Source organism: Bombyx mandarina, chromosome 04, assembly GCF_030267445.1.
Source record: "Bombyx mandarina strain Sakado chromosome 04, ASM3026744v2".
Lineage (NCBI taxonomy): Eukaryota > Metazoa > Arthropoda > Insecta > Lepidoptera > Bombycidae > Bombyx > Bombyx mandarina.
Window position 1 is genome coordinate 12107604 of NC_143211.1, and position 25961 is coordinate 12133564.

Consider the following 25961-nt stretch of genomic DNA (forward strand, 5'->3'; position numbering starts at 1 on the left):
GTCGCCTTCTACGACACCCATGAGCTAAGTTTGGGTTGGGGGTATTCTTAGGCGCCCACCACACGCGTCAATCCTTTGTCTATTGATATCAGATAATATTTTTTTCGGTTTGATTTTATGAACTACTTTTACCTATGCTTATTACTGCTGTAAAACAAGTAGTGGGTTAGTAGATTCCCGATTAATCCAGTTTCGACCTGTTCTTTTGGTGGATGACGGTACCTTGTCGTGTCTATGGGCTCCGTAACATATTTATGATATAGGATCTTTATTCTTATTATATTCTTATATATTATATTCTTATATATTATATTCTTATATATTATATTCTTATATATATTCTTCATTGTAGTTCATCAAACTTAAATGAGTAATATTTAAAGCCGTATATCAATTTTATTTCAGTTATTTCTTAAATTATAATGTTGTTATAATTGATCAAGATACGGTTTTTGTCATGTATGTATTTTAATTAGAACGATTTAATACATATGTATTTAGATGTGTATGGTTTTTAATATGGAGCTTTAGAAAAGTCACTTTGGGAAAGAAATTTGATGTTTTAATATAAATTCAAAAGTTAGTTATGTTTGGTAATTATTAGAACACTTTTATTTCTAATGATAAATTGGTCGACAAATCTGGTATTAAGCGATGGCCCATAAACACAACAGATACGAGCTCGAAGGACCGATAGATTCGAGATAGTGGCCACCTTGCCCTTCGAAATTTCTGGAATATTTTGTGACTGACGACTATTCAATGAGTTTCATTCGTTTTGTTTTACTTGTTTAATAATCTACCCGGACATAATTTCATAATTTCTATTTCGGTGGTGAACAGAACAGATATTAAGGTAATCAACAATTTTAAGAGTAGTTTTAAGTAAAGTTTATTAATAACTTTTTAGAACAAAATAAATTACTGTTTATTATTATAAAATCAAATTTTATTTCGACGCCTGCAAGAAAACATTGTATCTCATATTAATCGATGTTGTTATCGATTAAATTTTAATTATACTTTAGCATAACGTCAAAAGTCGTGACGTCATACCGTGTGCCATAGAATATAAGAGATTTTTTTTCTTAAAAAAAAATGTCGCAATTTGTCGTCTTGTAGGAGTCTAGTTCTTCTACAAATGAATATTTCAATTTATTACATAAATAAAATTTTAGGAATGCATTAAAAAAAATAACAAATGTCAATTTCATGGTAAATCTATATTTCATTCTTACATTTCTCATTTCATAAAATAAAACAGAGCCAATGCGAGCTACCCTTTACTTTCAACTATACGAATTCAATTATAAATGTCTACGTGTGCTATTTACAGTGTTAAACGCTACAAAAATAATTTAATTAAATCATCATACATTACATACATACATATCTTATATATTAATATTCTATATACCTAATATACAATCGTATATTTATAATATTAGATGAAATTATCACTGTTTATACTTATATGTAGTAGGAATATGATACGCTAATCATTTAAATGTGTACGTTTAGTTATTGACAATAGATGGTTTCAAACTTATGGAATGTTATAAGCAGTTCTTGACAGATAAATTAAGTTTATTTTTGACTGTCTGTGGTTTTACGTCAAATTCAGCCAAAGGACGATGACCTTTTCGATTGAAGACCTTGAAAAACAGTCATTAGTCTTGCAAAGTGAAGTGTGGCAAGCGTATATCATTTTCATTTGTTTTTATTGATGCATTAGTTAATTTTGCTATTGATTTAAACTGATTTGACTGCGACAAAGTTAGTATTGTCTAACAAAAATGCTCCCTCGGAATTGTTTGTGCATTTTCAGCTATTTCTTTGCTGCTATAAATCTTTCTCTGTTACTATCAGCGCTTTCTCGTTTATATGTTATTGTACATTTTATTTTTATATTTCCCTTATTTTTATTTATTGAACAGTTTAAGCAATTCAGACTTCTTTGGTATCAGACATGGAATATACAGTAAACAATTAAATAGACAGGTCATTTACAAAATACACGAAAATACATAATCTAAGAACCGAACCAACTAATCAGCAGGTAACTATTTTTATATACCTACATTAGTTTACATTAAGAAGTTGGAATCACTTACTCAATTTGTGGTAGGAACCATGTAAATTAGTTATTACTATAGACAACGCCTAAAGTTATACATACAATTTTCTAGGTACCGCTACGTCATCAATGACGTCATCAATACATTCAAATGTAGTCTTCGACGATGTCCGAGCTACTGACGTCACGGCACTACATTCGAATACCGCGGGCTCCGTAGGCCTTCCATATTGCATTTCACAGAGAACACGTCAAGAGTTCACAGGGGGTGTCTCGGAGATGGTGGATGGTCGGACCGGGAGGGGGCGGGGTAGGGGCAGTAGCGGAGCGCGGGAGGCTTCTGCAGCCACAGGTCCGGCGGCACGGCAAGCGGCTGCGGCCAGCCTGACCACGCGCGTCCTCCCAACGCCAGCAGCTGTAGCGCGGGTGGCGTGCGGGCCCACGCGGCGCGCTTCTCCGCCTCCTCGTCTCCGGGACCCGCGCCGGCGTACAGCCGCAGCGGCGTCCGAAGTAACTGCTGTTCCATCAGCATTAACTCCATAGGATCTCTGCGGAAGAATTAGTTTTTTTGTTAGAAGCGTTTTGAACTATATCTCTTGGAATTATGAGGAGTTCAAGAACCTATCAAGTGGTGAGACTCTTTTTGTGACTTTTTTTTTGTTGCTTAGATGGGTGGACGAGCTCACAGCCCACCTAGTGTGAAGTGTTTACTGGATCCCATTGACATATATGACGTAAATGCGCCACCCATCTTGAGATATAAGTTCTAAGGTCTCAAGCGTAGTTACAACGGCTACCCCACCCTTCAAACCGAAACGCATTATTGCTTCACGGCAGAAATAGCAGGGTGGTGGTACCTACCCGCACGGACTCACAAGAAGTCCTACCACCAGTAAAAATCAATATCTCTATTGGAACAAACTGTCCCATTCTTCCAAGATCGAATATATATTATGTCGCCAAGCAGTCAGAAAGAGGTCGGAAAACCCAGGAGGCAACACAACACGACCTATTTCGAAAATCGAACATACATATTATCATACAAAGAAATGATATTATAATTTTAGCTTAACAGAGAAAATGCACTGAAACAAGTTCCCTTGAAACGATACTTAAGTTAGTGCAAATAGAAATTCGCATTCTCGTTTTGGTAAAACTAGTGTTGTTCCCCGGTAGGTACGATCGTTTCGGATTAAGCGAATATACCGAGAAACGTCATTGGCCGGCTCCCATCGGGACGTCGTCAATAAAAGTTTTCGAAGAAATGCGAGCGAGCTACGTTGCTTTAGAAATGAAAGTAATTAACTATTTCAAATTGTTCATATATATTAGGTGCATTTTTTTTTCAATCTAACAACGTTGTTTATAATTTCTTTAATACAATACATGCGATACTGGTCATCATTCGTATTTCCTAATTTTTTTTTGTGAATCAGAAGGGTCTGTTGCTTGTGCTGAATCTTCAATCGTCAATTTTTCTTAACTCGTTTTTCGGTTCTATGTTTCAATTTTTACTTATTTCATTGATGGTCACGGCATAAACTATAAGATCGATAAAACTTCTGTATTTCAAAATCTACGCTCCGACTTTAATACCACACGCGGCCGTATTCATAGCCTTATCTGTTCATAGATCTACTCCCGATGTGCTTTTGTCATGAGATACAAATATGCCCTACAACCGGTCATAGGCACAAAAGTTTCTAAATAAGCCAACCTACTTAACACGCGTTGAAAAACGATTTCAAGATGCAAAGAATAACAACACTTTGTCATAAAAAGAAATCCCGTATAATTCATTCAGTGTTGGTGGTATACTATATTTTGAGTCTACAACAGTTGACTGGCCCGTGATCGATGGCGATATTGGTATTACGATGCACCTGTAACCACTAGATGTCTAATCCTATCTCAGCTGCCAAATGAACACCAATTTATAATGAGCTTTCATTGAAAATAAATCTTATAATTATGCCTAATTTAAGACGTGTGATATAACGGCACCTTTTACGCAATAAAACTGGAAAATATATTTCTCAAATTATTTTTTTCTGTTTCCTACATTAATCTACACTCTATAGAATTCACAATTGTTTCCCGGAATGATGTTTACGAGTGCTGAAGTTAACGAGGCGCGCTCTCTCGGCGTGTCCCGGGTTTATTGCGCCGGAGTTCGCGACACCCTTTATCGGTTCCCGGAGGCGCCCGGGACCGCCACCGAGGACGCTTCCCGTTAACGTGCTATTTTCGCTACTCTACGAATCTATCGCTACGGCACTTAATAGGTTCCGCGGCTGCGGAATTCTCCACGCCTGCTTAATAGAATCGAACGAGAACTGAACTATACGTATGTTCGGATTAAAACATACTAGACGATGACCGAGCTTTACTCGGTTTTTTTTAATTCATAAATTGTGTTTTTTAGAAATTATATTTGAATACGAATTACATATTGATAAAATGATGAAATATTTCAAGATCGTTTAGGCATTTTTAAGTGAACACGTGAGTTGAAAAGACGCAAATAATATAAATAAACAATCCATTTTCTTGGTCTAAACTTAAACCAAACACTCATTGACTTCGGGTTGCTTAACAACGCCATCTTGTTGTGTATTTAAAGCAGTTCGTTGCTCTCAATTAAGAAAAATAGTATTATTATTCGCCAATAGATGTCGGGAAGAGTCATAAAGTTGATTATCGATAAAGTTGATTATTGAAAACACGAATAAAACAACATTTTCCGAAAATAAACCGTAGCTAGATCGATTTATCGCCCCCGAAATCCTCTGTATACTAAATTTTACGAAAATCGTTTATATATACAAGAATTGCTCGTTTAAAGGTATAAGATAAGATAAGGTTGTTTTTTGCTCAATATTAACAAATTTGTACTATATTACTGACAAAGTACTTACGATACAAAAATGACGGTTACAATCGTCCCCAAAACAAGTACTCTTTTAAACAAATTCGATTCTGTTAAAGTAAGAGAGGGTATGGCATCGAAAGAGCTGTTAGCAGGATAACAATATTATATCTTTTGCGTCAGATATATATCAAGAGCTGTAAATGTGACGGCGAACGCTAACAGCACGTGCTAAAATAATCAGAATCATTTTGGAGCTTGTCTTCTCTGTGTAAAATATTCCAAAGTCTGCGGTTTTTTTTAATACATCCGTTGATCGCATGGATAAAATCGGTTGCTTGTAAGAACACGAGATACGTGATAGTCTGAGATGAGAAAATTGGCGTGACGACACGGCCGGCTCGGGGTGAGCAACTATAAAATCGGCATGACATCACGAGATGCCGTGTCGAATTTAATCTATCACCGACAAGCCTCGGGCGCCGGCGCGCTTCTCAAAACAACAGGTAGTGCCCACACACGCTAATACAATTTTTATTACACGGTCTAATTTTAATAAAAACCAATAATTACGGGTGATATTATAGGGCATTTTTTTAAATAAGAATTACAAATAATTTGATCTCTTTGTGGGTCGTGTGGGTAATGTGTAATACTAACGTACGACAGGATGGCTTCTGGCTCGATTCTCGGTCGGAATCAACAGAGAGGAAAGAGAGAGAGAGAGAGAGAGAGAGAGAGAGAGAGAGAGAGAGAGAGAAAGAGAGAGATGTTTATTGAGATTATTTGACAGTCGAGGGTCTAAGTGTACTATACTAAATCAAATCAAATCTTCTTTTTGTCTTGTACCTTGCGGCATTCCAGTTTATTGACAGGGATATTTGACTTTAGAAATATGTAGGGTTGTGAACAAGATTTAGCAGTAGGCAGCGGCTTGGCTCTGGCCCTGGCATTGCTGACGTCCATGAGCAACGGTAACCACTTACCATCAGGTGGGCCGTATTCACGTCTGCCTGCACGGGCAATAAAAAAAAAGAACGGATGTCACAAAGGAACTTTTTAAGGTTTAATGTTTTTTTTATTTTTAACCTCTCTAATCATCATTACAGTCGATACGTAACTCAGGTCAGGCTATGCGACGAACTTCAATATGATTGTTTTATAGGTGAATTTTAGATTGTGAGACAATAGTTCGGGTGCTGTGGGGGCGTTAATGGCGTATTTATTATGATCACGGTATCAGCTGTAATAGCCAACACTCTCCGTCGGTAAATTACAGGGCGGCGGCCGTAAGAGCCCGCCGATAGGAACGGGCCGAGCTTGCGAAAGCACTTATCGATACCTCGCAACACGCTTATCGAAATTTACCAGGGAACGCTGAATGCTTTATCAGATGGAAGTGAAATAACGTTACCATATATTTTTAGTATTTTAACATGTAAAATTTATATTGATTTTTTTCCCCCTACCTATGCTGATAGCCTTAAGAGGCTATTTCAGCTTCGCCCTAACATTTAGGTGTGCTCACGAGACTCCAACCGGAGCGTTGCTAACACAGGCCATAGCAACAGCAGTGCTTCGCAGAATCTACCACCAGATCGGAACCGCGACCCACTGAGAAGATCCGACGAGAAACTCGTGGGCTGTGTCTATGGGTTAATTCGCTCGGAGCCCTTTGTCGCAAGCGACGGCGGGTTCGACGAAGACGGTGATCGGTGCTTGTGGTATCTAAAAGCACCGTTAATGGATCTAGAGGATCCGTAATGACGTGTCGTTGCATAGATGGATGAATGAGCTCTTTCTCACATAACGCTCTGGTGATCACAGAATTCGTAGTTATTCCCACCGATTTTGAGAAATGAGACTCAATGGTGTTGTATTAGGGCTGTAACCTAATCAGAATTTATAAATGTTTCGCGGAATAAATAGAAAAAAACACAAGAAATTTTAGCGGAATTTAATAAAAATCTAAAGTGAACGGAATAGAGAAAACTCGTTCTTGTCAAGTAGGCAAGTAAGTGAATTGCACGCAATCAACAGAGGTGCGTCTTAACATGGTCTGAACATAAATATAACTGTTCGCCCCTTAAATATCGGCTCTGATTAAGCGAGGGGCGTATCATATTAATTAATGGATGAAAAGCCGCCTCAATCACCGCGCCAAATAGCCAGCCACTCGATTCTCACACAATGGCAATTAATCACACTTATTGTCCGACGATTTCGGATGTCAGCGAAGGAGTCATTAAATCTCCGCGCAGTTACGACGATTAAGCAATAGTTTTATGTTTTACCGTTTGCGTTTCGCATTCGAGCGTCGAAATAGGAAAAGTTCTCAGACAATTTTACACGTGGCGAGCGCGGTGTGAACTCGGAAGCAGTCGTGGCCGATCACACAGTCGTCAACGCGTAACGGACAAATTGATGCAGTATTTACATTGAGATGCTATCGATATTTGTAAGCGTTGAGTGTGGCAGCCTATAGCGGCGCTGCCACCGCGCAGGTCCCACCTAATGCTGCCGGCCATTGACACAAATATTTCAGAGGAACCTGTTATAATCTTACCTGTACGGTTTTATTAATGTAAGCAAAAAACAAACAGACTTCCCTGAAGTTAAAAGTCATTTTCGTGCCATGAATCATTTTACTTTACATTTAGTCTCGAATTGACTGACTTTAATATAGTTAGTTGCAACAGAAGTTTTTTTCTTTTTTTTAAACAAGAACTTTTTTATTGCTTATATGGGTGTACGAGCTCACGACCCACCTAGTTTCAAGTGGTTACCGAAGCTCATAGACATCTACAACGTAAATGCCGCCACCCATCTTGAGACATGAGTTCTAAGGTCTCACTTGTAACAGTACAACGGCTGCCCCGCCCCTCAAACCGAAACGCATTACTGCTTCACGGCAGAAATAGGCAGGGCGGTACCTACCCGTGCTGACTCACGCAAGGTTCTAACACCAGTTAAAATATCGATAGTAAATGAATTATTTTATTTTTAACCCGGTAACAAGCGTTTATGTGACGCGACGAGGAAGGCCCTGTAATTGCGTCGATAACATCTCGAATTAGCCGTCAATCAGTCGAGTGGTGAACTATCATCGGGCCGCCGCCGCGCCGGTGCTGTATCAATTAATCGAAATCGGTAGCCGGGTACTGACGTGGACGCAGATTACATTATTAATAGCTACGATAATTCTGTCGATCATCGCAGCCTTCTTCCGACAGAAAAAAAAAATAAATGACCGTAATACCTCGGGAATGAAGCTGTAGATGAGCGTGATAATTCAAAAGGATTTCGGAAAGAGTTTGTATTATTCAATCAAAACGTCGGATAAACGTACCTGAAAAAGGCTTTCAACTAAACAAATGAGTATTAGATGATTAACATTAATTTGCTATAAGATTACGAGCGCTATGTAGATATAATTGCGTGACTAAACATCGAATGTAAATTTTCAATGAACATTGAGTAGGCGGTGGTTGACGAATGCATAATAACGACTCTACTCGTCGTTATCTCGTTTCAAACTATCAATTATTCGCATGATTTATCTGTGGCGAAACCATAGATTTTAATCTCGGATAGGCGAATTAATAATAATTGTTTATGGAATGGCGATTCAGCGGGTCGCTAAAAGAGCGAAAATATATGAGCGTCGGTCCGCTCGCCGCGGGCGGAACCGGTTTTTGGGAGCGTACATGTGCATCACACTACGGCGGATAATAGAAATGCGCTTTAATTTGTCGTTTAGGACATAATGAGGAGCGAGCCCTGTGATTACGCGCGCCGCCGCCGCCGCCGCGGGCCCGCACCGCCGTTGACGTGAGCTGTTTCCACAAAACGTTTCCACGCCCTCTCTCGCTCTCGTCCAAGCGCTGCGAACGTGTTAACACGAAACACGTATAAAACGGTTCGATTCGTCGCACTACTTTAAATTCGAAACTCGATTATCGCAAAAATATCGTATAGGGACAGACATCGTGGTAGGACCTCTTATGAGTCCGCGCGGGTAGGTACCACCACCCTGCCTATTTCTGCCGTGAAGCAGAAATGCGTTTCGGTTTCAAGGGTGGGGAAGCCGTTGTAACTATACTTGAGACCTTAAAACTTGTATCTCAAGTTGGGTGGCGCATTTACGTTGTAGATGTCTATGGGCTCCAGTAACCACTTAACACCAGGTCGGCTGTGAGCTTCGTCCACTCATATAAGCAATAAATAAAAAAAAACCCGTTAATTTGTTAATTTTATTTTGGTATAAATGTGAGGTTTAGTTTTATAGGGAATTTGAACAGCCTCTATTTCTTTTGTCGTCACGCAAACAAACTTGCTACGGATCCACTGAACTGCACTACCTGTTGTCTCACTGTGGGCTAAAAATAAATGAGTATCTACGAATAGTTTTTTTTATACGCCTTCATTATCTCCATCTATTTATGTTACGAAATCTTTATACGTAATTTTCGGAAACTTCAAGAAGTCCGATTGACTTGAAAAATCGCACACGCATCAAAGACCGATGACCATACAATAATATTACTTTGGTTTAAAGTCCTGACCCAGTTCACCTCGTTAAAATGAAGGAATTATTTTTTAGTTGGTTTGTTTCATTCGGTGTTCTATTGTTTGTAGTTTTCAAACCATATTTATTTATAAATTTAGTTTTTAGATGCCATGAAAATAGCATGATTTGCCATCAATTCATTAAATTTGCATTCTTTTTTTAATATAACACCATTATTTGCGGCTGTGAGCTTGCTTGACTTGGCTCGTTTACTTTTTACCAAGTGAATTGCGAATTCCTATACTATTCGTAATAACTTATTTAAATGAACATAAATAGTTTAAAAAAATATAATTAATTGTATTAAGTGGGTAAAAGAACAGGGTATACCAAAACTTTATCGAGTGCCCTGAAGACTGTATCATATCCTTGATTATATATCCACAATGTAAAGTACGTAAAAGTATTTCTTATTTTTTAACATGAAATAATGGTTTAATCTTTTTAGTTCTATAAAAATATTGTGTTTTAGTGTGACCATAGATAACAAAAAAGATTTTAGAGTTAATGTAATATGGTTATTAATAACAGCCATCATATTATAATTAATACTAATAGTCATAGAATAATCTTTATGTAGGTATTCTACAAATCGTCACCGTTCAATGTTTATTAACATGCAAAACAATTATCCTTCATTGGAACGTAAAATCAGCAGGCAATGACTGTGTTATAATAGATTTACTTGGTATTATGAGGATTCCTAGTAAATTGCATAATTAATTTATTAAGTTTGTAGCAACACCAGATGTCGGCAAGAAGGAAGGTTTTTCGAACATCTATACATATAAATAAAATTGGAGTATCTGTTTGTAATATTGAAATAACCGCTTTTTACTATATGCATATGAATATATATACGGTACATAGACCAAAATAGCATTTTTTATAATTTTTGTCTGTCTGTCTGTCTGTTTGTTCCGGCTAATCTCTGGAACGGCTGGACCGATTTTGACGGGACTTTCACTGACAAGTAGCTGATGATATAAGGAGTAACTTAGGCTACTTTTTTTAGACTAGCTTCACCCCGCGGCGTCACCCGTGGCTATTGTCGTACCGTGTCGTAACGTCGCGGGACTCAACTATCAATAATAAAAGTTAATGTTTCCGAAGCGAAGCGAGGGCGGGTCGCTAGTTATCAATATATCCATTTGCCATATAATTCTCAATTCATCTTGAACTTTGAATAATGCTATTTTGCTAACAACTCTTTGTTAGTCATTACGTATGTAGTAACATAGTAAAAAGATAATAAGAAGAATATAGTTGATTTTAAGAATGTCGTTTAATGTACTTATTTATTTGAGCCACAACTATCGTTACCACTATTATATTAGAGTCGACATTCCTGTTAAGATTCAATATATTTTTTTATCTACGGCAATATATCATAATATTATATAATATTGCAGTAGACAAGCAGACGAGCTCGCAGCCTGTTATAAGGCTATACTGAAGCTCATAGACATCACAACGTAAAAGCTGGCACCCCACCATTTTCCACCAACTTTCCATTGCCTTCAACTCAAAAAAGCTTCACGGCAGAATTATTAAACGATCCGTAATGAATCCTAAGATCGTCTTATTTTCTATATTCAACAATGATAGTTGGCAAAGGGAAAAGGATTCACTGAAAACAATAAAATATCCTCTTGAATAACTTGGACTGGTGGAATACCTGTTGGTAGGACCTCTTGTGAGTCTATTTCTGCCGTGAAGCAGTAATGCGTTTCGGTTTGAAGGGTGGGGCAGCCGTTGTAAGTATACTGAGACCTTAGAACTCATATCTCAAGGTGGGTGGCCATTTACGTTGTAGATGTCTATGGACTCCAGTAACCACTTAACACCAGGTGGGCTGTGAGCTCGTCCACCCATCTAAGCAATAAAAAAAAACTCTAAAACATATTTTAACGCCGCTAGGTCCTGTTCATTTACCGTATTAATCATCAATCTAGAAAAAACTGATGATTACTGATAAGAGGAATGAAAAAAATAGCGGGTGCCCACTGCAATGTATTGGTCTGACAAGGTCCGTTTCACCTTTGATTCTACCGTCTGCGATCCTCTCAGAGTAATTGAAATCAGGACAAGCTGACACAACATTGTGAGGGCGAAACTGATGACCCTCAGACATGAGGAGCACGACTGAAGGAGGAATCATCAACATCTACAAAAGAATCAAGAAATCAAACTTAGTTTGTATTTTAGATCTTTTTTAGTAACCAAACTAATTTATACTAATATTATAATCTATACTAATATTATAAAGAGGAAAGATTTGTTTGTATGTTTGTACTGAATAGGCTCCGAAACTACAGAACCGATTTGAAAAATTCTTTCCCTGTTTGGAAGCTACACTATTCCTAAGTTACATAGGCTAAAATCGTTTTTGAAAAAAATTAGGGATCTTTACTAAAACTCCCATAATGTAACCTAAAGTGTAAAAAAATTACCTAAAATATTATTTATCGCGTGCCCTGCGAAAACTATTGATGATAGAATAAAATAATGTACTACGATTTTGTAGAACACATTATTATTTACAAAAGTGTCGTGACAGCATATATCTAACTATTATAGTTATACCACAATAAGCGTTCTTTGATTTAAAAAAATAAAACAACGTCAAATATCGTTGAAATTTTTGTTAAAGACCCGAGCGGAGCCGGAGCGGGCCGCTAGTAAAGAAAATAAAGGTGTTTTGAACAAAAGTTTTACATAACAACAATAATGAATATGTAACGCATATTTTAGGAGCGATATTAATTACATATTTTCTATTCACATATGAATTGTATCGATAAAGACTGACCCGTCCCTAGTTCGACAGCAGATCTGCTCAAAGGCTCGTATCAGGCTCAATCGGAGTTGGAGGCGCGTTTTTAATCTTTTATTCATGTGTTCTTCGCACAAATTGCAGGGCGGCCGACCTAATGCCTTTCGACTGTTGCTAATAGCCTGTCAATTTATCAAAATCGCCTCGAGCACCGCAACCTGCCAATTTCGGGCAGTTCAAGGCAGATAAAACTAAAACGGAGATAAAATGAACGAATTTTATTTATTAATCTATTTAGGTTTGCGCGTTAAGATGTTTTGGAAATTAAGTTATCGGTTTTTACGACTTTGTCGCCCTACAAATGTTTACTTCTTAAAGACTGTATACATTTAACGCTAATTAGAATATCGTCCTCTACAACCGGTACAACACTAATGTACATTTGTGCCAGATTTAAATACGTACTCCAGACACCGAATACCTAGTATCAAATATTTGACACTAAGTCGCTTTTTTTTGCTGCTATACTGATAGCCTTGAGAGGCTATATCAGCTTCGCTTTGACGTGTAGGTGAGCTCACGGGGCTCAAACCGAAAGTGTTGCTAACACTAGCCCTAGCAAGAGCAGGGCTTCGTAGAATCTACCACCGGATCGGAAACGCGATCCACTGAGAAGATCCGGCAAGAAACTCAGTGGGCTCTCGGTCACTAACTACTAGACTAAAGAGACGAGAACTAAACAAAACTTTACTCAGAAACTGCCAAAGGCGCAACCTTAAATATGATTTGCGATTTTCAACTTTAAGTCAAGTCTAGTGCAAAACTCATTTTCTTTTGCCATTAAAAGGTGCCTAAAACCTAAAATTTAAAAGGGGTCTTATGGGTTTGCGGCAGAGAACTCAGGGATATCTATACATTTTTGTCATTGAATTCCTAAACTTTAAAATACGAAAACATTACAATATGTATAAGCTGATGGTAGGATGTCTTGTGGGTCAGCACGGATAAGTAACACCACCCTGCTTATTTTTGCCGCGAAGTAGATTAACTACTAGCATTTCCGTTTGAAGGATGAGGCAACCGTTACACTGAAAAACTGAGGCTTAGAACTCATTTCACAAGGTGGGTGGCAGCATTTACTTTGTTGATTTCTATGAGCTCCTGTGACCATTGACCACCAGGTGGGCTGTGAGCTCGTTCGCTCATATTGGCGAGAAACTAAAAAATAACTTACCTATCAAAATCCGTAAGTCGCGAAGAGTCTCTGAAGCCTTTCGCGAAAGGATTGGAGTCTATCTTCAGTTTGGTAATCAATTGGTTCTGGTAGGCCGTGACGGCGGTGAACACCGTCTCCGGAAACACGAAGGTGCGGTGTTGTTCGCGCGCCAGATCGGTAATAGGTCCGCCGCCTTCTCGAAGTTTGACGAGGTGGATCCTCGGCTGGTATCGATGCATGGAGTTTAACACGATCTGGGAATACGAAATACTTGTTACCCAAAGTATACTTCGAGTGCTCTGAGGAATTGTTTGAGATGATTCAATTATCTTATTTTTAACATCGCACCTCCCGCCACCCGGGCAGATAATGTCCATACTGTCTGTCTAGTCGCTGCGTTAATTGACGGTGCATTTCCAGAGATCTTTTTTGCCACGTACCATCTCACCTTTGGAATGAACTCCACAGTATTTTTACGGAATGTAAGTACTCAGCGTGACGTGCTCCTGTCTTACTGACGTTTATGAGTGACTGTAACCACTAACCACCATGTGGGCCGTATATTTTTTATATATTTTTTTTTGCTTAGATGTGCGGACGAGCTCACGGTCCATCTAGAGTTAACTGGTTACGGGAGCCCATAGACACCTACAAAGTAAATGCCGTCACCCACCTTGAGATATAAGTTCTAAGATCTCGGTACAGTATAACGGCGTCCCCACCCTTGAAACCGAAACTCATTACTGCTTCACGGCAGAAATAGGCAGGGTGGTGGTACCTACCCGTGCTCGTTTGCCTTTTTTTTTTTTTTTTTTTTTTTTTTATGATTGAAACTTTACTGGTGGCCCGAAGGCCTTTCCAGTTTCACCAGGACAGGTGGGCGAGCAAAGGCTCAGCCAAGAGGGGTGGGATTTGCTAACAACTGCCCGAGCGCCTCCGAAGGAGACCTAACAACTCAAGAGCAATTGTTTCGCGAATGAATCTACTACCGGATCGGAATCGCGACCCGCTGAGAAGATCCGGCGAGAAACTCAGCGGGCTGATGCATGGGTTAGGTTGCACGTCGACCTCTTTGTCGAGTTCGACGAGTACGGTTACCGGGGTCCCTAAGCCTGCCCCTAGTATTAGAGCTGAAGGCATCTAATGCAAAGGTTATTGGATCTGATGGATCCGTAAGGACGTGTCTAGGGCGTCGACGGTGACTGGCTCCTGCATGATCAGGATTCGGGGAGTAGTCAGCGGCGGCAACGATAAGGCGATTATCATGACGCATAGCCTTATCGAAGTATCGTTCCGACGCTGACTTCATGTATTTCCGAATTGATTCGAGGCCCAGGTCGTCGTGTAGGTCAACGTTCCTCACGAACCACGGAGCCCCGACAGCTAACCTGCAAAAGCGGGATTCTAGGGATTGGAGGGTGTCTACGTGTGTGCGGGCCGCGTGAGCGAACACCACACTCGCGTAAGTCATGACGGGCCTTATGCAAGTTTTGTAAAGTGTCACCTTGTTCCGAAGGGACATTTTACTCCGCTTACAGATCATGGGGTAGAGTCTACCGAGAATAAACGCGGCACGGTCACGGACTGATTTTATATGCGGGCGGAATGTCATCGATGCATCCAGGGTAACGCCCAGGTACTTGACCTTCCTGGCCCAGGGTATGGGTTGTCTAAAGAGAGTAATCGGGGGTGTGAGATTCCTCCTCCTAATCCGGGAGGAAATCCGTGTGGAGCTTCCCCTCTGAAATAGCACCGCAGTACTTTTCGCTGGGTTGATGTCTATGCGCCATTTTCGGAACCACTGTCCTAGGGCTAGGGCTGCGCTCTGAAGCTTCTTCGCGATTAGGGACTTATTTCTACTAGAATAGTAAACAGTCGTGTCGTCGGCGAATAAAGCTAAATGGGTCGGCGGCGACCGGGGGATATCGTTGACGAATAAGCTAAATAGGAGGGGTGAGAGGACAGAGCCTTGCGGGACTCCAGCTGTGAGAGGTCGTGGGGAGGAGCGGGTTCCCTCGACTCGATATCGAAAAGAGCGGTTCGACAAGAAGTCCCGTATGATGAGCACGAGACTATCCGGCACGCCCATGTTAAATAGTTTGAAAATCAAACCATTGTGCCAGACTTTGTCGAACGCTTTTGCGACGTCGAAGAAGAGAGCTCCCGTGTATAACGGTTTTGGTCGATTAAGCCCCACAAGAATGTGCTCCGTGAGGCGGTGCACCTGTTGAACGCATGAGTGATTTGTACGGAATCCGAATTGTTCATCGATGAGAATGCCCTTGGATGAGACGAAGTCTCTGAGGCGTTTGTAGAGCAGACGCTCATACAGTTTGCCTAGAGACATGAGGAGGCTAATCGGGCGGTAGCTCGTCGGATGATTTTTTGGTTTACCGGGTTTATGTATGCCGATAACGTCCGCTTCTTTCCACACCGCGGGAAAGATACAGTTCGCCATAGGGGCATTGAAAATAGATGCCAACATCACGATGAGTTGGACGGGTAGAAGTTTAATAACGCGGTTAGATATACCGTCGGAACCGGGAGCCTTGCGAGGACGTAGGTCTTTGATCAAGTCTTTAACTTCTATCGGGGTGACGGGTGGTAACGCATCCGATGGTGGCAAGGAGGCTCTGCGTTCTACCTCACAGTCTACTAATTCTACATGAACAGGGTCCACGGATTGAGTGCTGGGCGTGCACTGGGTTTGCAATGTATCGGCCAGCAGCTCTGCTTTTTCGTCATCATCGAACGCCGCGAGTCGGCCTGGGGGCCTACGAGGGGGGCATAGTTACTACCGTATCCGATTTGAGAGTACGAGCTAAGCGGTAGTAAGACCTTTGGGAGGGCGCGAGTCCTTCTAAGAAATCAGACCATCTGGCATCTCGGACTTCGGCGATGCGAGACTTTACGTCGCGTTGTAGGGCACGCATTCGAATACGATTTTCCGCGGTAGGATACCTGTCGTAGGCGCGTATCGAGGCGTTCTTAGCTCTAAGGAGTTCCCTAATATCGTCGGACAATTTGAAGCGGTGAAGGAAGTCCTCCGCTACAACTTGTTTCGATGACCTATCTAATGTCGAGGTGATGTGTGACGTTAAGATGTCTATGGCTTCAGCGGTATCCTGAGGAGACGGGATAGAGTCCGGGTTAAACGGGAGCGATGGTGGATCAGATTCAGCCAGGCTGATGCCCAGCGTGTGCCAATCCACCACAGTCCTCGTGACGGGAACGGAATCGGGAGCGCGACCGAGCTTCATAACGACGGGACGGTGGTCTGAATCTAACTCTGAAACTACTTCGATCGAGTGTAAGCGCAGAGTTACGTTTTTTAATAACGCTATGTCGAGTATATCCGGGCGATGCGCGATGTTTAGCGGGTAGTGAGTCGGGGTTAGCGGAGCGATGATATCGAAGGCGAGATCATCGACTAACGCGTCAAGCCGCCTGGCATTCGGGGTTGTGGTGTGTGAGTTCCACCTGATGTGTTTACAATTTAGGTCGCCCGCCAGAATGACAGAGCTTCCCATACATAAAATTTCGATTAATAATATTTATGATGATATAAAATTTGAAAATTACCCTGACCGGTTTTACGAAAAGACATTTCTTATCGGATTGTGTATACAACTTGTTATAGATACCGTCCCCTATTACGAAATTTCCTAGGTTGTATGGTACTTTTACACGTATTTTTTCTTTTTTTGCCTCTATAGACGGCCCAAATGATGGTGAGTGATCACCGTCGCTCATAGACGTCAGCAATGTCAAGGGTAACACCAAGCTGCTGTCTATAGTTGATGACTGTCATATCCTTTAAAAAAATCCTGTAATCCTCTTTTGACACCACTCTGTCATTGTATTGTGCTCACTGCCAATCAAGCTACTGTCTATCTCTTCTTTCTTTCTCCTTACCATCTATTATTTTATATTTTTAAGATAACTCTACAAATCAGTTCTTATCAAATCTAAAATTTCAATTTACGTCATGATCTTTTTGTACTGCAACAAAACTTGTATTATCAAAGCATTCAATAAGATTGGCCAGTTTCACGACATCTATTAGATATTCCGATAAAACTCTAATTAATAAAATTACAAATGGAGAATAGCTGGGCGTGCAGCTCGTATGCTAGTTTCCCCATTACAACGTTCATTATTATCTATTTAGCGATATACAATGTCGGAGATTTCTCAACATGTAACATTGTGGGATAATTAATTGGTGGGTTGTCGAGGCGAGCGCGATGTGACGACCCGATAAGCCGACCGCGGGCATCAAAATGTTCATGACTTTACTGCCCTGATGAGATAATTAACGTCTGTAAATTAATTAATTTGACTGTCTAGTTATTTTTATTACCGCTCCCGTTAATTGCAGGCAAAGACGCCGACTCGTCCGTGTTGTTTTCGCAGTACTCTTTCGTGAATTAGTTGATGTGTTGGATTTTAAATAATAGCACGTAATGGCCCAGTTACATTACCTTGCCGTGATTTAGAATCCGGTTGGCTACGGTGTCTAAAAATAAACGAACCGGCGACTTCGTCTTCATAACAAGTTACGTGCCATTGAGAAAGAAATATTCTGTTATCATATCATATCTTAAAGCAGAGCCTTTGTTTCTATGAAGTCTCAAACATGAAGAGGTTAAGAAAAGTTTGCGAACTATTGGGGAGATGTTTAGGTGAAGCATCCGTGTAACATATTAAGTACTTGCGTAATTAAACCAGTTTTTTTTTTTTTCAATAATGAACTAGACACACTACACAAGTAAGGTTTGGTTAATATACTAGTGAAAGAAAGAAATTCACACTTCAGACTAGAAACGATGGTCGAATTCATCAGAATTTTAGTTCGGAACAAAAAAGAAATCCCATTAGAACATACCGTATATGTACATACTATTTTAATATACTAAAGTGTAGTCCCGGGCGTGTCCGTATGTCATTATCGTTTCCGTAATTTCCACACCTGCGCCCTAATGAATTATCGCACCCGCCCCGAATCACGGTTACGATTTATCATTGTAACTATCATCGAAATCGATACCTATCCGATATCGTTATGATTACGATGTTAAATCACGCAACTATAACTAGGCATACTATCATATTACGGGAACATTCAAATTTTGTTGAAGGATTTAAACTTGGGTACCAGTGAGTTGTAGACACAGCTTAAACTGATTTTACGATTTTTAACGCGATTTTTATTTTACGAAGTTTGAAGTATATTACAGTTTTCGTGGTCACAGGTGACTATGGCATTATTCGTCAACTTTTAGATTTAGCGCTGACTGCCCTCAAATTTTACATGTATTATAAATTTCTTGAATTTTACATATATTTTCGGTTGGATAAATGTCAACCAATTTCTGTATTAAAATTAAAGTATTTTTATTTATTTCAATTACCTCGCGTATCACACGCGGAATTAACTTCTTTCCTTTAGCGATTATTTGGATTTTGTCAAATCTTTAAGCTCATTGGTACCACTACCCAAATTTTAATAATATTGACAATCTGCATACCTACATACCGTATTGTTGATATCCGCAACGTGCCACTTTAGTATAAATATATTATCTTGATCTGTTATATTTATAAGAGTCCGTATTTACGAATAAAATGCGATTCTTTGTTTAATTTAGTGTTTGGTAGTCAATCGTGGCCACCAATTGTTCAAAATGCACGCGTGTCAGTGCGTACGTTGATGGTATGTACTAACTTTTTACTGGTGATAGGACGTGTTGTGAGTCCGCATTGGCAGGTACCACCACCCTGCCTGTTTCTGCTATTCAGTAATGTGTTTCGGTTTGAAGGGTTGGGTAGCCGTTGTAACTATACTGAGACCTTAGAACTCGTATCTCAACGTGGGTGATGGCATTAACGTTGTAGATATCTGTGGGCTCCAGTAACCAATTAACACCAAGTGGGCCGTGAGCTCGTCCGACCATCTAAGCAATAAAAAAAAACTATTTCATAACCCATGAAATGAAAAACAAATACCAATAAACATATATTTTGAATATTAAAATTTCAGACATAACTAAATAGGGACGTAGGTATGACTTCCTTTTTTAATTCCACAAATTACGCTATATCGATTTTTTACTCGTGTACATGGATTATTCATAATAAATATGAAATACGTGCTACGTATACAAAGAATTTATAATTGTTATGACTACATCGCAGCGGCGGTGACACCGGGTACCTACGTACGCGACGACATCGTACTAAAGGGATGTGGCTCTGCCCACCCGGATCCCCCTGACATCACCCGTCAAGCGATATTAATCTTTATTATCTGAAGAGTAAGATAATGTGTGCGTTGTCGCCGAGACGAGCGTATAACTGTAATTGAGGTGGGAGGCGTTGGGAGGGTCGTGGGGAGGAGCAGAATATGGACGACGGAGGGGGTCAGATGTCGGTAGACCTTAAACCGCGACGCACACGTTCTTGTTATTTTAACGTATCATCCACCATTTTGATTAATTCATTACGCGTAAAACGTAAGCGATTTTTTTTACTAAAATTATTCACTAGGTTACTTTTCTTGATAAGTTTAAAATGTAAAACACACAATTAGTGTAATCTAACTAATTAAGTAGCCAATCGAGATGAGCATCATTTAACAGTAATTGTTTCACTTGAATCAGTTAACAAATACGAATGTGTAATCTTCATATATGTACGAAATCTGAGCACATATCAACAGGGTTCGATGGTATATTTATACGATAATAGCCTACAATATTTTACGATTCACGTAAAAGTCATATTTTCTGCTTCTCGCAAACGAATTAATGTATAAAATAATAATAAAAAATGAATAATAAATTCGTGTATCCGGTTTGCGAGGTCGTTCGCGTGGACTCGTCAATAAGCCGGCGATATTTCGATTAGCGTGCGAGTCGGCGGATTACGGCGGATTGTCGCCTCCGCACGGGTCCGCCGACAAATCGCCCATTTGTACCTTCGCCGACACCGGTCACGCCGCAACATAACGACTTTATCACTTAACATGTCCGGTACAGATAAACTTTGGCAACATAGATTAGTTTGTAGTTTAGGCATCGGATTGACGCCTTATTTTTTTTTAATGTGAACAAACCAAACCTATTTGGTCTTTTCGTCCTAAGCCCATTAGGTTATTGTTGAACTCTAGTTTTACGATCCACCTTTTATTGGTAATTTAGAGTAGGAATAGGGGTTAGAAAAGAAAATCAACAATACTGGAAACTAGTTCAGATTGCCCGAGGTGGATGAAATCACCATGTCTTATTAAACCAGGAAAGACTATCAGCTATGGTTCTTTATATTATCTTATTTTAATTAACTGGTAATACAGCAAGTCATTAAGTACAAGGTCTTGTAGGATAAATTAATACATCAAGCTACACGTAATTTACTTAGCTTCTAATATATTTTCCAAAAGATCAAATGCAAATTTATGGCCGCAGTGATATTTAACAAGACACTAAACGTTTACGATAACCGTCCCACTAAAGTATTTTATACAATGTAGGCAAACTGCAACAAAGAATTAGGTAGGTAGGTACCGTCTATATATGAACAGAGATGACATGCGAATTAATGTTGCCTGCGAACAAAACATAAGGAATTTGGGAAAAACTACCTTTAAAAATAATGGTTCTTGCAATTTTCCCTTTTGCTAATAAATACTAGAAGTCGTCGTGGCCTAAAGGATAAGACGTCCGGTGCACTCGTATGTAGCGATGCACCGGTGTTCGAATCCCACCGGCGGGTACCAATTTTTCTAATGAAATACGTACTTAACAAATCTACACGATTGACTTCCACGGTGAAGGAAGAAAATCGTGTAATAAAAATCAAACCCGCATAATTATAATTTGCGTAATTACTGGTGGTAGGACCTCTTGTGAGTCCGCGCGGGTAGGTACCACAACCCTGCCTATTTCTGCCGTGAAGCAGTTATGCGAAGGGTGAGCCAGCCGTTGTAACTATACTTGAGACCTTAGAACTTATATCTCAAGGTGGGTGGCGTATTTACGTTGTAGATATCTGTGGGCTCCAGTAACCAGGTGGGCTGTGAGCTCGTCCACCCATCTAAGCAATAAAAAAAAATCCTGAGGTTGTTTCAATTTTAAAATGATTTTTAATCGTCGTTAGTACCTAAGTCTACGGATTCCGGATTCGATTTCCGCTCTAGATGTGCTTGGTCTCTTATTTACTACATTTCCGGGATTGGTAACACAGAATTTTTTTTTAGGTGGATCAATTAGCTTAGTAGGCATAAAATTTTACTTTTTATAAGGCGAAAATCTGGTTTGATACAGTTTGTCTTCATTTTTTTAATTATTGCACTATAAGCACGTTTCTATGCGAGTAACATTAATTTTGTACACCTATTTGTTGAAAAGGCATGAGAGCACAACCTATCGTACGTGATTGACAGTGTATGAAAAATGTTACGCGATATGCCACCAAATATAAAATGAAATGCCTAACGCATTGACAAAAAGCAAATACAAGCAAATAATATGATAAAAGTATTTGTAATAAGTGCAATTTAACAAAATTAATAGGATAGTTAATTATTAGTAAAAAAATAATACATAAAAAAACAATTTTATAGATAAACTTAATAATTGGGATAGGCCGATCTTATTAATTATAAGCGTGTATCATGCGTTTTATTGCGTATAATTGTAACTCTATCCAATCTTACGTTCTTGATAATATATCATGATATGTTCGATGATTCTACAAATGACTTTAACAATATAACTACTCAAATAGGCAAAATGGTACACAATACTTAATTTAAATTTCTACTGAATATTTTGCAGTTTCTACATTTTAAGTTAAGTTAATTATGTTTCTTTCTCAACACTTATTTCAGCCGTGAAGCAATAATGCGTTTCGGTTTGAAGGGTGGGGCAGCCGTTGTAACTATACTGAGACCTTGGAACTTATATCTCAAGGTGGGTGGCGCATTTACGTTGTAGATGTCTATGGGCTCCAGTAACCACTTAACACCAGGTGGGCTGTGAGCTCGTCCACTCAACTAAGCAATAAAAAATAAAAATAAAACGTACACAAAATAATTACCCACCTCAAATAACAGAGATTGAGAAATATCTTTGATTTATTAGTTTAATTTTATGGTGCTGTGTGAATCTACTCGACGGTGTAATTGAAGTTAAGTCTACATCTGTACTAAGCAATGAAAAACGATCCTTCGGACAGCGGACGGAGAACCTTTTATGACTATTTTTAGTCGTAAATACTAAACGAACGAAAGACTTAGCACCGTGTATACTGATCATCCTTAAAATATAATATGAAATGTTAATTTAGAGAAGTCGTTGTGGCCTAACAGATAAGATGTCCGGTGCATTCGCGTTGAGCGATGTTCGAATCTCAGGCGGGTACCAATTTTTCTAATGAAATACGTACTCAACAAATGTTCACGATTGACTTCCACGGTGAAGCAATAACATCATGTAATAAAAATGAAACTAGGTGGGCTGTGAGTTCGTCCACCCATCGAAGCAATAAAAAAAAAGAAAAGGTTTTTTCGTTCAGAATTCAAAACTCTCTATTAAAAGTTCCATACAGCGATGTTATGGAGTTATTGAAAATACAATTAAATCTGATTGTTGATCGAGATCTAATTGACAAAATGGTTCTTATACTTAATTTGAAAGTAACGAAAGACCGAAAACCCGAAACATGCAACAATAAAGCTTTATTACCTGCTCAATATTCAAAAAACGATACATTCAAACCCAATAACCTTAACTTAATACCTTAATCAATTTCATCTTTTATTGGCCGAAGCGTCTCAAGTTCACGAATTCATATGAAACATTAAAATAACTCAGGGACACGTAAACGTTCATCATAACATCAGTGGTAGTTAAATATATCCAAATAAAATACACGCTCGTAAAGAGGCTGACATCGGGAGTAGAACCAAGACTGGTAAATGGTCATTTAAATAGAGAGGAGCACGTTGAGTCGCGCGTCACCCGGGGAGCGACGATAAACGTCACCTCGGAATGAAAATAATATAAAAGAAATATTAAAAAACGACCTCCGATTGAAATGAAGTGAGACGATGTATACAGAAAAACAAATAAGACGACGAACTGAAGTGAGAAATGTTATGTAGCTGGTCTGCCCCCCGCGGCTCGGCTCTCTCGCCTCATATCCCCTCGGAGGTTTCTTACACCTATCATTAGGATGTTTGATTAATACGTGTGGCCGTATCGACGCCATCACGTCACCGATATACACGACGATCCTAACTATGTCAAATGAAACCCGAGTTCACCGGTGGCGCTGCATTCATTATTTGCATACAATGCATGGGATCGAACAGACATTGATAAACCGCATTCCATCACAGCGACTGCACAGCATTCGATGACACGTTAATATTTATGGACAACGGGTAACGTGAGTTAAAAAACAAATAAATTTTGTTTGTTTTGGGTTGTAAACGTTCAGTCGATCTTATGAAGTGTCGTTAATTATAAGTTTTTTTTTGTTTATTGCCCTTGTAGGCAGACGAGCATACGGCCCACCTAATGGTGAGTAGTTACCGTCGCCCATGGACTTCAGCAATGCCAGAGGCAGAGCCAAGCCGCTGCCTACCTAAAGATGCGGCTGGCCGTCCAAACTTATTAGACTACTCATAGTAGACTTATTTTCCTATCTAACAATCTATACTCCTTCCCTATTCCTATTTCGTACTCTAGTCCAGGTTAGGTAGTGTCATCGCTCTCATAACACCAAGATACTATTGTTTGAATGCGAGTGGAATTTGGATCCAATTTTTCAAGTTGCAATATCAGCTCACCTCTATAATCGCTTAACGTACCCTAAGCTCGTTTGACCGTCAAAGTAAAAAAAAATATGTGTCATAAACTTGAATTAACGTATTTTAACGAAACAAAATATTTAAATTTAAATAGAACCTTAAAGCGGCAATAATACGATGAGAAATTGAATTAACGAGTCACGCTTAACCCTGAGTTCATAAAACCACTTTATATCCTGGAGGCCTCTTTCGTTTATTTAGTGTTGCCAACAACTGAGGTGGCAACGGCTTGCTCGTAAACAAATTCAACGTTAAATGTTAACATTCAACCACTTAACATTTTTGCAAAAATAAAATGCTTTTTTTATAATGACCAAACTTTTTAAGTTATTTTCACTTTTCATCAGCTAATTAATTACAAATAGTAACGCGTACTATGATTACTCATTATACGCGTAGACCTCACTAAATGTATTTTTTCCACGAAGCAGCCTAGTGTTCTGAGTTGCAGGGTGGAATCATCATCATCATCATCAACAGCCCATAGTCGTCCACTGCTGGACATAGGCCTCTCCCAACCCACACCACTGAGCCCGGTATTAGGGTGGAATGGTCGTTATTAATTAAATTCCGATTTTAAGAACATGTTTAACAAGGTGGTTTTCACGTTGTCATGTCTATAGGCACTAGTAACAATTTAACAGTAGGTAGAGTGTAGCTCAACTGGCTAACTATCAAAAACTTTTTAATTGACCAAACAATACCTTTGTTGGTAGAAATGAATTAATTTATGATGACTATATGCTACATTTTCGTATAGATCGAACTAGTGATAGATAGAACTAGAACACATATCGTTCTTCAAACGAGGCTTGTGGAGAGCACTTAATGGTAGGCAGCGTCTTGGCTCTACCCCTGGCATTACTGAAGTCCATGGGCGACGGTAATTACTCACCATCAGGTGGGCCGCATGCTCGTCTGTCTACAAGGGCAATAAAAAAAAGAAAAAATAGTGATAGCATGCACCAAGCTTGTATACTTTCTGATTTGAAAATCAAAACACCAGTTATTATAAAGCCATAGATTTTGGCAGCATTCGGTAGGTTTAAGAACCTAAAGTAATGAAATATACAACTGTGAGGTTTCGTTGAGGGTTTATGGTGCGCTCTCTTCCGGAAACCTCATCGGAGTAGTCAATAAAACACTACGTATAACTTTTTTTTTTATTGCCCTTGTAGGCAGACCAGCAGCATACGGCCCACCTGATGGTGAGTGGTTACAGTCGCCCATGGACTTCCGCAATGCCAGGGGCAGAGCCAAGCCGCTGCCTACCCCTAAATTACATGTTTATTCGCGTCAGCGACCGCGGTGGATCGCTGCACGTTGACCACTGACTGACTAACGTATGCTGCTCATTACTATATGCACAATAACTGCATAGTAAGCTAAGCGAGGCGGGGTATCATTCCCCTACACAACAAATACAATGTAACATATTGGAATTGTCCTTCAACATAAAACATCCAACAAGGCTTTATAATACTAGAGTATTAACAGAAACAACTCCGACATCATTGGAGCTAATAAGCCGCTTCCACTTAAGAATTTTGTAGCTGCTTATTACAAAGCATACAGTC

At 39.5% G+C, this 25961-nt stretch overlaps 1 protein-coding gene across 2 annotated transcripts in view; it reads right to left on the reverse strand.

Annotated features, from left to right (window-relative positions):
- Positions 1–558: 558 nt before the first annotated feature.
- Positions 559–25961, reverse strand: part of mid (midline) — an 88033-nt gene continuing 62630 nt past the window's right edge. For both annotated transcript variants that reach the window (XM_089740356.1, XM_089740355.1), the window contains exons 5-6: positions 13527–13762; positions 559–2625 (exon numbers count right to left, since the gene is read on the reverse strand). In XM_089740356.1, coding sequence (XP_089596482.1) covers positions 2337–2625; positions 13527–13762 — 525 coding nt within the window. In that variant the 3' untranslated portion in view covers positions 559–2336. The remainder of the gene's footprint in view (positions 2626–13526; positions 13763–25961) is intronic.